The 14,012-nt window shown below is 35.6% G+C and overlaps 1 protein-coding gene across 1 annotated transcript; it reads left to right on the forward strand.

Moving 5' to 3' along the window:
• Positions 1-4,669: 4,669 nt before the first annotated feature.
• Positions 4,670-12,001, forward strand: LOC101891194 (amyloid protein-binding protein 2). Its single transcript, XM_005188450.4, has 7 exons — positions 4,670-5,107; positions 8,264-8,835; positions 8,900-9,127; positions 9,222-9,323; positions 9,431-10,107; positions 10,173-10,330; positions 10,396-12,001. The coding sequence occupies exons 1-7, from the start codon at positions 4,958-4,960 to the stop codon at positions 10,492-10,494; spliced, it is 1,986 nt and encodes a 661-aa protein (XP_005188507.1). The 5' UTR covers positions 4,670-4,957; the 3' UTR covers positions 10,495-12,001.
• Positions 12,002-14,012: the final 2,011 nt, after the last annotated feature.

Consider the following 14,012-nt stretch of genomic DNA (forward strand, 5'->3'; position numbering starts at 1 on the left):
TGGAAACTGTGTTTTAATTTATGCTACTAGAAGTTGGTCCAGATGTAACGTATGAACTCAGTACATTTGCATGAGTTCGTTAGAAGTTTCAATAGATCCGAAGTGTTAAACATATTAAAAATGCATAAAATAGACTATACCAAACACAATTGGATCTTTAGCTAAGGTAAAACTAAAAACCAAATATGCCTTACAATTCAAATGATTGTGTTTCGTAGTTATTTGACACTTAAGGTTGAGATAAAACAAGTAAAAAAGCTGTAAGTTCGGCCGGCCCACCATTTGGAACGAATTTGACAATTCTCAAAATCAATAAAATCCGTTAAAAAATCTGTTAAAATCTTAAAAATGCCGAATGTAGCTGTTATATTAGGGTCCATGGACATGGACCTGTATAGGTAGCATTTGTCATAATTCAAATGCAAAACTTAAAAAAAACCGGTAACAATGTAGCTAAAATCATCAAAATACCGAATATCGGGAAGTACCGTTATATGGGGGCTATACGAAGACGAGGACCGACACAGCCAATTTTCTGTCTTAGGCTGTAGTATCTATTACGAACTTCAAATACCAAATTTTAAACAATTCCGGTTAATAACGTCACTAAAATAATCAAAATACCGAAAATAGGGAGGTACCGTTATATGGGGGCTATACCAAAACGTGGACCTTCATGGCCGATTTTCAATACCAAAAGTCCTGCAGACATAACATATTTGAGTAAAATTGTATCAATCTACTTCAATTCGTTCTGAAGCTAGAGTGATTGCCACAGGCGGATAGACGGATGGACATCGCTAAATGGACATAGAATTTTATGTTGCTCAAGAATATATATACTTTGTGGGGTCTAAAATGTATATTTCGAGATGTTACAAACTTAATATACCCTCCATACTATGGGGGTGGGTATAAAAACTGCAACAAAGTCAAACACCATATTTTTTACATTTTTTTAATTTATATATAGTATTGTCCAACGGATTGGTATCCGGAGATTTTGTAACCATACTTGTGTGGCGCGTACTGAGTCCTGTTGGAATGTCCAAGGTTTGTGGCCAAAATGTTTGCGTTCCAGAGAATGTTCGCGATAATATTCGGCATTTATTCTGGTACCACGGTCGATTAATACGAGCCGAGAAATACCACCGGCTGTTATGTCGGCCCACACCATCACCATGGCCAGCGCTTGAGTTCTGGTGGCCAACCGAAGGTGCACACTTTCAGCTGACCTCTTGGACAAGTAAACACAAAAATTCGGCAGTTCACCACTTTAGGGCAAGCGAAGCAACTATTTAGCTCTTTTGAGTCTATTTTCTTTTTCTTGCGGTGTAAGTTCTTGCACTTTTTAGAATTTCAATGGCTTTACCCCGAGCTCATTTTTCAATATTTGCCGAATGGAATATTGCGATATGTTCAGCCCAAGAGTCATTTTTCAACCACTGCGACGCGCGTTTCGATCAAGTCGTTTCTTTACTTTTCCGACCATTTCTGCTGGTGTTTTGTTTTCTTCCGTCCACTTCCTTGGCGTCGGGCTTAGCTACCAGTATCACGGTAACGAACAATGGTACGAGACACAAACGATTTATTCACATTTAGATGCTGGAGTGCTCTAACGATAGCCACTGTTTGGTTTACCAGCCAACAACTTTTTTCTGGAAAATTCTCACTAAAATGCTTTTCTATACTAGTAAACAATATAATGAGCTGTCACTGGAATAATTTTAACATGTGTCGGACAAGTGGCTTAGAAATGACAGCAGTCTGAAGTTGGATGCAGTTTTTTCATGTCATCCTGTACACCAAATTGACTATACAACACAAATTGAATCAAATTGATTGTGTAATACAGAAAACCAAATAGGCTTTCAAATTCAAATAATTGTGTTTTGTAGTTCTTTGGTACTACCATGAACAATTAAATGTTCGAAAAATGAAAGCATATCCAAACGCGTTCCCATAAGGGACTACATACTTTGACTAGATGATAATTTCTAATAGCCTTCAAATCAGAAATCACAGCTAGAGAAAATTCCAAAGTGGTTATTGAAATGAATACATAACATTTTTGGGAAAGATAAATGAATTGGGAAGCTTATTAAGCTACCACATGCGATATGACCAATACGACAACTTTAACCAGTATTAAATGTATTAAAGCAATTGGAGACGACAATAAAAGTAAATCCGCTATTTTGAGAAAAACTTTTTTTTCGTGTACCTATAATTCTTATATGCAAGCCATAAATTAGCTTTCAAGAAATGAAGAATTAAGTTATGTCAGTGGTACAACAGCATAGCAGAAAATGCGAACCGATAGTCGTTCTCTGAACAAGAACAAATAGTATCAGTCGGTTTTGCCGACAGATGTATACCCAGCCTTAAGGTTTGATTATTGTTGACTCTTTATGGAGGATTTCCGAAGCAGATGGCCAATATTATTCAATTCGATTAATTACATATTCATATCAGATTGCAGGCTAAGAGAAATATTTAGGTATAGCAAATTGGAAGTTTGAAATTTGAAAAGAGTTTGATGTTTTTCTCGAGTTTTATGAGCATTTTGTTCTTCAAAATTTTGAACCCTTTGTGGGGTAAGTACCAGAAGGAGCGCACCAATATATCCTATTTTCACAGTAGATCTTCTTTTGTTATTTCGGATTTTATAATAGTTCTTGCTATTCGAAACTTTGACCCTTTGTGGGGGAGGTACCATCAATCAATATCAATCTCTACCATATTTTTAATAACAGATCTTGTGTTGATAGATATATTGAAATGTGTCTGAATGGAATCGGATGTTAATTTCGCGTTTTATGAGTATCATAGATATTCAAAATTTTGCCCCTTCGTAGGGGAGGAACCATAAGAAATAATCCGATCTCTACCATCTTTATAAAAGATCTTGTGTTGTTGGAAATATTGGGTTTTGTCAAGTCTGAATGTAATCGGATGTTAATTTCCCGATAAATTTTCAAAATGTTGATCCTTTTGTAACAACTCTTGAGTTGATTGAAACACTTAGATGTACCAAGTGTGAATGGAACGCATGATAATTTCACATTTTATGGGCTTCATGGATATTCAAAATTTTGACCCCTTTGTGGGGGAGGTACCAGAAGGAGTGGACCAATATATTCCATCTTCACACCAGACCTTGGGTTAATAAAAATATTGGGGTGTGTGTAATTTGACAATTGGTCTCCTACATCACATTTTATAAAAAAATATAATTATTCAAAATGTTAACCCTTTGTGGGCGAGGTACTTGATGGAGTGGACTGATATTGTACTAGAACTGATGCAAATATTACGATTTGCCAAGTTGGAGCATAATCAGCATAATTATCCTTTCTCTTTCAAACATTGAACTTTTATGGGGGAGGGTCTGGGGTCTAAAACTGTTATTTTGATTAGGCACGTTTTGACCGTATATATACCCTCCCTATCCATATGGCTGAGCGTATAACAAGGTATAAGTTTGGTACTGGTAATTACTTTACTTGATGTCCTTAGGTAATGTTTATTAGGAGTATAAGTTTGAGGGCCAAAAATATGTCACAGCAATGAGCACCACAAGAAACACAAGCAAACTCGTGAGGATATTTCAAAATTATTACTTTTAGATTGTGCTAATCCAGATAGTATTTTTTATATCTTTTTTTCTTCCAAGTATTTATCATTTTATATGTAACAAACACACAAAAATCGACAAGTTTAAACAGCAATTTTTCGAAAAATATATATACGATAATGTGGATATATCGGATAGATCCTGCCTGCAGACAAAAGACTGATCTTATTAGCTTCCTATCTTTCCTATCTTATTTATATTTTGATTCTAGCGTGATTACCCCAGATAGACTTTGTGGTATAAAAACCGTTAAAGGGTAAATATATATATATAATAAATGTATATATTATATATAATAGACCTAATATACCATTCATGGAGTCAGACTCAGACCGATATATCCCCATCTTCACAGCAGATCTTGCATTACCATCAGGATCCGGGAGGGACCTGAAGGAATGGTCCGATCTCCACCATCTTACAAATGACGCCACTTTATATCCTTGCCACTTTACGCACTTTATATCCGTGGTTGTCCAAGGTGTATGCATAGCAAAGCAATTAGAATTATTTACTTACCTATTTTTTAAATAGTCCTGTCTAACAAATTTGTTCAATACAATTCCTTGGTTGTTTTATTGGTTTTATCCCTCCTTAATCTTATTGGTCTTATTGGTGTTCAGAGTTGGTTGATTGTCGTCTCTGCTTCAAGCGCGCGCTTTCGTTTGTTTGGTTGGTTGTTCGTTGCGAGCGTAGAAAACAAAAATGAAAAACGTCCCAACGAAACGAATATGAAGGCCACAAAGGAATACCCGTCTGTTGTTTACGAATGAGTGTAATGCATAACGCCCGAGTACTGTTGTTTACAAATGAGACGTGAGAAAAATTGAACATCTTCACTAAAGAGCGCGGGACTAGTTGCTACAATCAAATATTTGGAGTTACCATACTCGTATATTCAGCGCTGTTCATTAAGGTATTAAAAATAATAATCGACATCGATATTTCTTTAAAAGGCAAATTATCGATTTGTAGATCCCATCGATATTTCTTTGAAAAGACTATTTATCGATTTGTAGATCCCTAACAAGAAAAAAACGACAGTTCACAAACGAAACAAAGACGGCGGAGACGCTCTTTCTTTTCTATATTTTCAGTGAAAAGTTAAGGTTGAAAGTTTGTGGAATTCTCATTTGGAAAAAGAAGAATACAAGTTTTTTTGAATTAATTAAAATTACGTGTGGTGGCAGACAAAATCGGAAGAGAAAAGTGAAAGAATTGCAAATACCTGAGACAGTCTCTTTTTGTGTTTCGTTGGTCCATTGATTTGTGTTTTTCTTGTGTCGTGTTGTGCTTCCCCACCAAAATCCCAATCCAACCATGGAGAATGTTGGGGCGAAACGTGAAACTCTTTACGACCGCTGTCTTTGCTGTTTTGTCTCCAAGCTCAACTACAAATCCCAGTCGTTGGCCGCAGTCCTGCAGCTCCGTTACCTGCCTCCCAGTGTGCTAATCGACATTTATGTTTTGGTAAGACATTTTATCCATTAACAAACATACATCTCAAGGTTAAATTTACCAATTTGTCGATATGTTGCGACGTTGTCGTGTACATACAAACAATAACAAGAACAACAACAATTGAAGACCATTTTTGGCAAAAAAGTATTTCCCATTTACATATTGAAGGATGGATGAATTGCTGGTTATATGGTAAGGGTCATATGGGAGAGACCGAACGACTGGGTGCATGTGTGTGTGCTTTAGCAGTTCTGTACGTGACAATAGGTATTTATTGTTGCGAACGAACGGAACACACAGGTACACAGGTGATCCCAAAAATAAACAAAACAAGTTTGTTTAGATTTGCATTGTCTTAAAGATAATCTACCTTTTTTCTGTTTTCTTGCAGAATCATTCATTGCCCTTCGTATTGCATAATATCTTCTGAATCTCATAGCTAACGAACAATATTAACAATAAGAAAAACGCCCTTCAACTTTCTAACAAAACAGCAAGACAATTTGCAGTAATGATCAGAATCACATGACAAAAGAATCGGAATCGGTGCCCCATCTGTAGCATAGCATAAGTTCTTAATTGATATGTAATTAGGATGAAAAGATGCCATTGTGTATTGCGTGCCATTATTTATTGCCTTCTTCCATTTGTTGAAGAATCTTTTTATCAGTTGATTTAAATGCCATTGATCCGTCGTCCAGCACAGTTCAGTGGCATTCATCTTCATCATGTCTTTATAAACTTATTATTGTTATGACGACTGCATGTGCAAAAACTGTAAAGCAGAAGCAACAAATAGCTTTGCCAGTTATATCTATAGAAGAATGGCTGATGTTCTCTATCGAACAACAGGCTGGGCGCAACAGACAGTGGACTTATGGGTCGCCACAGAGCTTGTCCAAAAGTCAACGTCTTCTTCTTATGTCTTGTCTTTTAAACATTTATTAAATTAATTTGCTTTTAGTTCTTATTTTGTATTGCGATAGGTCAAGGTATGCATATGTATTGTTGCATTCATTCAGTCAGTTATCATTGGCCACAAAGCTTTATCAATTTGTTTATTTTCAAATTGTAGCGGTAAAAATGTAGATTGAGTAGCGACTAGTAAACAAATGGATGAAAGCCATAACATTTAAGTGCTTTAAAGAATGAAAGCAGGTGGTACAATTGTAGGCGTAACGCAATGGTGATCAATTAAATGTCTGATCACTCATGCCAATGTTATTTTTATAATTGTTAAAGTATTTCCATCCTCTCTTAAACGCTAGGAAAACAAAACAATTTTCTGCCCAATTAAACTGATCAACTCTTTATTTATTTGTACTAAAATAAATAATGACAAATATCGATCTAAAATATTTATTTTTGTACCTGAAATATATTAACCAGCTTGTTTGTCAAAACACATTGAGACTGGGAAATTTTGTCTTTTACTATCTACTATCTCTTCATATCCCAATGATAATGATAAAAAGATAACAAATATATGTTAGCAATTATTTACTCTGCTACATTCATATTAAAAGAACGTGTTTGCCTACAATGATTACAACAATGTATTAATCGACTATTGATTTAATGGATAATGTTAACGGTTTGCATGTACAGGATGAGATAATAAAACAGCAACAAAGTCAAACGCCAGAATTTTTAAGTTTTTTTTTTAGAAGTTTAGATTTGTTCCAATTGGTCACCTTTGGCAAGAATTTTGGCCTTCAAACGGCCAATGAAACCATCACACGCTGCCCGAATGTTGCTCTGCGGTACTTTGGCGCATTTCCTGCGAAGCGCTTGCTTAAGGTCATCGACACTTTGGTATTTTTGTAGTTCCAAACTTGCTTTCCAAAAACTTCAGACACAATAGTCCAACGGATTGATTTTGGTGATTTTGGTGGACATTGTGCATTGTGCCATTGTGCTGGAAATGAAGCGAGGGACCTCATTTTGTAACCAACCTTGGGTGGCGTGTGCTGAGTGCGATGGTGCTGAGTCCTGTTGGAAAATCCAAGGTCTGCGACCAAAATGTTTGCGTGGCCAAGGCTTTAATTCACCCTCCAGAATATTTTCGAGATAATATTCGGTATTTGTTCTGATACCACGGCTGTTATGGCGGCCCACACCATCACCATGGCCGGCGCTTGAGTTCTGGTGGCCAACCGAAGGTGCACATTTTCAGCTGACCTCGGCAGTTCACCACTTTCGGCCAAGCGAACAACTCTTTTGCTCTTGAGTCTATTTTCGTTCTGTTGCGGTGTAAGTTTTTGCACTTTTTGGAATTTCAATGGCTCATTTTTCAATATTTGCCGAATGAAATATTGCGATATATTCAGCTCACGAACCATTTCCGGCCACTGCGACGCGGGTTTCGATCAAGTCGCTTCTTTACTTTTCTAACCATTTCTGCTAATGTTGCTGTTTTCTTCCGTCCACTTCCTTGACCTCGGGCTTCGCTACCAGTATCACGGTAAAGAGCTATGGTACGAGACACAAAAGATTTATTCACATTTAAATACTGGAGGGATCTAAAAATAGCCACTTGTGGTTTTCCAGCCAAATATAAAGAGATCACACTATCACGCTTCCACCACGAATAACTTTTTTTCTGGAAAATTCTCACCAAAATGCTTTTGTACGCTTGTAAACAATATAATGACCTGTCACTGGAATAATTTTAACAGCTGTCGGTTAAGTGGCTTAGAAATGACAGCAGTCTGATGTTGGTTGCAGTTTTTTCATCTCACCCTTCTCTCTGTACTTGTACTTTACACCAATTGACATAAATATATAGATTGGACGAAATAGGTCAAGATTATTAAAATAAAATACCACAAATTTGCTACGACTCGAGCAAACTGAACAAAGAAATGTTGTTTGAAGAACAGCACAATGCAGGTATTTTTCCTTAAACAACTTTAAACTAACATCGGATTGTAATAGCTTTTTTGATGGATAATATAACATTGAAAGGAATGGCTCTGACATTGCAGTACTTGGAATATGATTGTCTTCGCATCAAAATATACATTCAATATTAGTTTTTCAATACTTTTAAATAGTTTCGATAAAGGTCATTTAAAGACTGTTTCAGCTTTTTGTTTGTCAAACTTTTTGCTTCATTAAATCAAATGATAGTGTAATCACCTATAAACCTTACAATTTTTGCAGATGTCCCAACGTGAAGATTTGAAGCACATGCTTTTCGAGCAGATGGCCGATTTGCAAATATTTGAACGTCTGCTGCGCTTCGATCCGGCACGTCAGAAATTATTTCTTTGTCTAGCCACATTAATAAGTAGAGGGAAACAGTTGGCCAAGGAATTGGAACAAACATTTATTCAACGATATGCGCCGCCCTCACCATCTCCAAGTTCAAGGTCTCATATGACGCAAACCACCAAGACTGCTTCCAAATTAGCCAAGTTGGCCAAAGCAAAACTAACTGTATCAACTTCCACACCGTCAACCTCAGCTCTATTGTCTCCGCCTCATACGGACGATGATTCCGTAGACGAGGAAGCCATCATACAAGCTGCTGACTCTTTGGCACTCTCATCCAATGAACATGAATACAATTTCGGACTGGATGTAATTGATTTTGGTTTACGTTTGGGCTCATTTCTCTCCGAAGCCGGCTGGCTGTCAGAAAGTATAGCCATTCTGCAGGTTGTTGCTAGCCGCCTAAGAAAAATGGAACCAACAAAGAAAATACAAATTATTTATTTGGACTGTTTACAAAGGTATTTCAACCCAAGAATACATATCAACTAATGTATATTTCTAATCTAATATATCTCTATACAGACTATTACATTCGGAATCCTGCTCAAGTAATTTCAAATCAGCTGAACGCACATTTGATATAATGATGGAATTACTTAAGGAAATCGATCAAGATGAAATACCCAAGCCGTTGTTGGCAAATACAAACACACAAATATCCGAAATGTATTTTGCACGCAATGAATACGATGACAGTCATATGTGGAGCGTTGTAGCCATGCGAAATTTGGAAGAAACGACGCCAGAGCGGTAAATAGCTAAACATACACACGCACACTAAAATTATCTTGTAAAGTCTCTCGAAAATTTCACTCTAATTGACATTTATTATTTGTTCATCTAGAATTGCCATTGATGTTCTGAGACAGGCGGCCAAAGCTTGTGTGGTGAAACGTGATTATCAACGGGCAAATATTTTAATTTGTCAAGCCAAAAGTAGGGCGAAGTAAGTCTGTAATACAAGATGCTCTTTGTGACATTTATCAATTCAAATGAATGGAAAACCCCTCGTCAGAATTATAATTGCTATTGTATTTTCATTTTGTTTTACAGAAAAACATTTGGTTCTAATCATCAAAAGTATGCCGACACATTACTGGACTATGGTTTCTTTTTGCTAAATGTCGACTCGCCCTATCAGAGTGTAAATGTTTACAAAGAAGCATTGGATATCAAACGCTGTGTCTTTGGCAATCGCAATTTCCATGTAGCAATGGCCCATGAAGATTTGTCCTATGCCTATTATGTCCACGAGTACAGCACTGGCAATTTCACCTGTGCCCGTGACCACATTGAGAAATCAGTAGATATTTTAAAACATTTGGTGCCACAGAATCACTTAAAGTTGGCCTCAGCAAAGAGAGTTAAAGCACTGTTGCTGGAAGAGATAGCGCTGGATAAGATGGCGGAGGGTGTTGACGATGAGGGATTGCTGAAACAGTCCGAAGAGTTGCACAAGTTCGCTTTGCAATTATCCCTTGAAGTATTCGGCGAAGAAAATGTGCAGACTGCAAAACTATATGGCAATTTGGGAAGGCTTTATCAAACCATGAATCGGTTTGAGGAGGCCGAGCGGATGCATCAAAAAGCCATTAAAATAAAAACTGATTTATTGGGACCTTATGATTATGAAGTTGGTCTTTCCATTGGACATCTGGCGTCGTTGTATAATTATCAAATGAAGAAATATAGAGAAGCAGAGGAACTGTATTTACGCAGCATTGAAATCAGTGAGTAGTACAAGGGAACCCCAGACGATTTGAAACTATGTTACAAATGTGTTGCAATTTTTTAGGTTTACGCTTATTTGGTCGTTCATATTCTGGCCTGGAATATGATTATTTGGGACTGTGTCATGTCTACGAGACATTGCGAGAGTACGAAAAGTATCTGCAATATGCACATATTTTGGAAAATTGGCAAATTTTACGTGGTCAAAATTTAACAATGAATGTGGGTATACAATACCTTTTGCAATTTCAAAATAACTCATTTCCACTTTTGTCCACTTTTTTTAGAAAACAATTTATCCTGCTATTAATGAAGACTGTTCCCTGGAGGAGATTAAGCAACAATTTTTTAATATGTGCAACCACAACTTAACACCCTGCAATTAAGAAAAGGAGTAGCTGTTATGTGTGCTGTTGTAACAACATTACTGTGTCTACTTAATATATTAGGGATTTTACATATACATACACATATAGTACATAAATATTATTATTATTATTATTATTACAATTGATAGAGACAAAAATGTAAATTAAGAATCTCATGCAATATGTATTTTTGTATTTTTTCGTTCTTTGTTTCCTTCGTTCCATTTGTTTGTTTTCGGTTTTGTTAACAACAAAATAGCCAACCAACACAAGTGAAGAATAAGCATAATAATTTAGTGATTACTAATTAACAATGATGATGCATATCGTGAATTTTAATACTTGATTTTAATGCAAACACACACACATACAACCATATATATGTATATCCAAGTCTGGTGTATGATTGGATTACAAATGCACTAGTTATTTACCATTGTCGCTTAATTATTCGTATTATAATTGTGTTATTGCCTATCCGACTGCGCCTATTTAGGAGCACAGCAATGTTCTCATTAATTCTCAAGTCGAAAAGGCACTCTTCATTGATTCCAAACTGTCGTATCGTGCAAAATGTAAAATATTTATATAAATACTTATTTCATGTACAAATAAGTAAATATTATGTCAACTACAACAACAACAAAAAAAGAAATTATGGAAATTGCCAGACAATGATTCAATAGTTTGCAATGTGGAATCTCAAAAATTCATTGGTGTATTGAAGTTTTCACAATAACTACCTTCCTTCCTTCCTTCCCCCGCAGCCAATAAGGTGTGTACCTACAATATTTACAACAATAGTGAGTATATTAACAGATTTAAGACTGCTCTGTATACAGTTTTTCTTTTTATTTTGTATTATGTTTTTTTTTTATATATATAACAAAGATCCCAGTTCATAGTTGAGGAGGTAGACAAGTATGAATCTCATTCATTGTGTACGTCAGTATTTCATTCAAAACAGTTTTAAAATGATGTGTCCGCCATACTATTATTATTATTAAACACTTGTTGCATAGCTGTAAATTGTGTTCTCTTAACATTGCCACAATACAACATTTTGTTTTGCATCGAATTGAATGAAGACTTAAGTATTTTGTAGAACAAAAGAATAACTAGAGTGCTGTTAAACTGCGTTTATATTCGAATTTTCGTTTGCATATTTTTTTAGTTTTTCTTTTTTTTTTAATCATACACAAAAACTAAACTTATGATGTAGTGTTTTATATGAAATTAACTATATGGGTTTGTAGGTAAATTACTATTTTAAAAAATTACACATATGTATATCGAATATTTGCAAAAAGACAACAAAAAAACGAAAAGGACATAACGTACTATAAGAAATGTATGTGTGTATATATATATATATATGTGACTATATAGTAAAGTAGATAAGCGTATTAATTGCTTTGGATTATTTACTTAGACGTTTTTTATTATATTGTGTTTTTTTCTTTCTTTTTTATTTTGATACATTGTTTTTAATTACATATATACATATGCATATTAATGTCACAAATGTTGTTTTATTTATTGTATCGCAAGATGGAGATTGGTTTTTTTATTTTGGTATGAAAAACTGTGTGAAACTGTCCTGTTTTTGAATTCACCCTGTTGATATATGATAGTGAAAGAGAGAAAATTCTGACAATTTAATAGTAACAATTGGTTTGAAATGACCCTAACAGATTCTGGCGAAATATTTTATAAACAATAGAAAAGAAATTGAGTGCCACTTTTTACGCAATTTGTTATTAAAATACAAATTAAATGTTCAACACACATAATAAAAATTATCTGATTTTATATATACGCAATGAAATTGACAGTGCTTTAGCAGCTTCAATTTTCAATTCATTGGTAGTTGTTTTTTATTCCTGTTAAACGTTATTAAAAGTTTAAGATATATGGTTATCTCATGCTTACATATGCAATAACATTTTTTGTCATAATATTTCATTGCCAACATCCAACTTCCATAATTAAAAATGAATTGTTTCTCCTTTGGAATGTACGCCCACCATGCGTTTGGTGGCAAAATTGGTAATATTGTTTATGGTTTAAAATTGGCGTCTCTCCACTTTGAGAACACTTAGATTAAAACATGTATACAGGGTGAGATGAAAAAACTGCAAACAAATTCAGACTACTGTCATTTCTAAGCCATTCGCCCGACAGCTATTAAAATTAATCTAGTGACAGCTCATTATATTGTTTACAAGCGCACAAAAGCATTTTGGTGAGAAATGTTATTCGTGATAGTGTGATTTCTTTGAACTTGGCTGGAAAACCACAAGTGGCTATCGTTAGATCACCCCAGCATTTAAATGTGAGTAATTTTTTTGTGTCTCGTACCATCGCTCTTTACCGTGATACCTACCAGTAGCGTAGCCCGACGTCAAGGAAGTGGACGGAAGAAAACGGCAACATCAGTAGAAATGGTTCGAAAAATAAAGAAGCGACTTGATCAAAACCCACGTCGCAGTGGCCGAGAAATGGCTCATGAGCTGAACATATCGCAGTATTCCATTCGGCAAATATTGACAAATCATCTCGGGGTAAAGCCATTGAAATTCCAAAAAGTGTAAGAACTTACACCGCAACAGAAATAAAATAGACTCAAAAGAGCTAAAGAGTTGCTTCGCTTGCCTTGGAAAGTGTTGAACGGCCGAATTTGGTTTTCTCCGATGAGAAAACATTCGTTATCCAGCAGTTTGTAAACAAACAAAATTATCGTGTTTACTTGCCAAAGAGGTCAGCTGAAATGATGCACCTTCGGTTGGCCACCAGAGCTCAAGCACCGGCCACGCTGATAGTGTGGGCCGCCATAACAACCGATGGTTGCTCTCCGCTCTCTCTCATATTAATCGACCGTGGTATCAGAATAAATGCCGAATATTATTGCGAAAATATTCTGGAGGGTGTATTAAAGATATGCTGTGTTTGATGGCACCAAATATCGTTTTTGTGGAGTGTATTTACAGGTGTGAGGCACCTGAAGAGATTAGAATGAAACATAGAAATTCGGATGATAGATTTCCTCCAAATTCGACACACTTTCTTCCAGACAAAATTCGGTCATATCAAAACCCATTCTATTAACTATCTGGGGCACAACAAACTTAAAACGGATAAAGATATATATGGAAGCTATATCCAATTCTTTGCTCGTATGTGCCAAATTCCATGATATTTGGACTTATATTACACATTTGGTGAACAATAAAAAAACGAATCGAATCAAAAGGAACTATGGGTCAATCTCGCTTCCTTCTCCATGTTTCAAACAAATGTACAAAGACGTAATACCATGACCACAGCGTGCAGTTGGATATAAAAAGGGTAGCCATTTCCGATTCGGGAAATAAGATTACCTCTCTATCTCTGTTATGTTAATGTAACAGTGTCTACATTTCGATTGCATTTTCCTTGCAAAAAATAATTGTATGGTAGAGTTTTGTGGGATCATGAGAATCCAGCAATGAGATGACTATCATTAAGTGATCTATTACAGCTAGATGTAGCTAATA

This window comes from Musca domestica, unplaced genomic scaffold, assembly GCF_030504385.1.
Source record: "Musca domestica strain aabys unplaced genomic scaffold, Musca_domestica.polishedcontigs.V.1.1 2, whole genome shotgun sequence".
NCBI lineage: Eukaryota > Metazoa > Arthropoda > Insecta > Diptera > Muscidae > Musca > Musca domestica.

Coding starts and splice junctions, on each gene's coding strand:
- LOC101891194 (XM_005188450.4), top strand. CDS start 4,958: ATGGAGAATGTTGGGGCGAAACGTGAAACTCTTTACGACCGCTGTCTT. Junction 8,836..8,899: donor TATTTGGACTGTTTACAAAG/GTATTTCAACCC, acceptor ATCTCTATACAG/ACTATTACATTCGGAATCCT. Junction 9,324..9,430: donor CAAGCCAAAAGTAGGGCGAA/GTAAGTCTGTAA, acceptor TTTGTTTTACAG/AAAAACATTTGGTTCTAATC.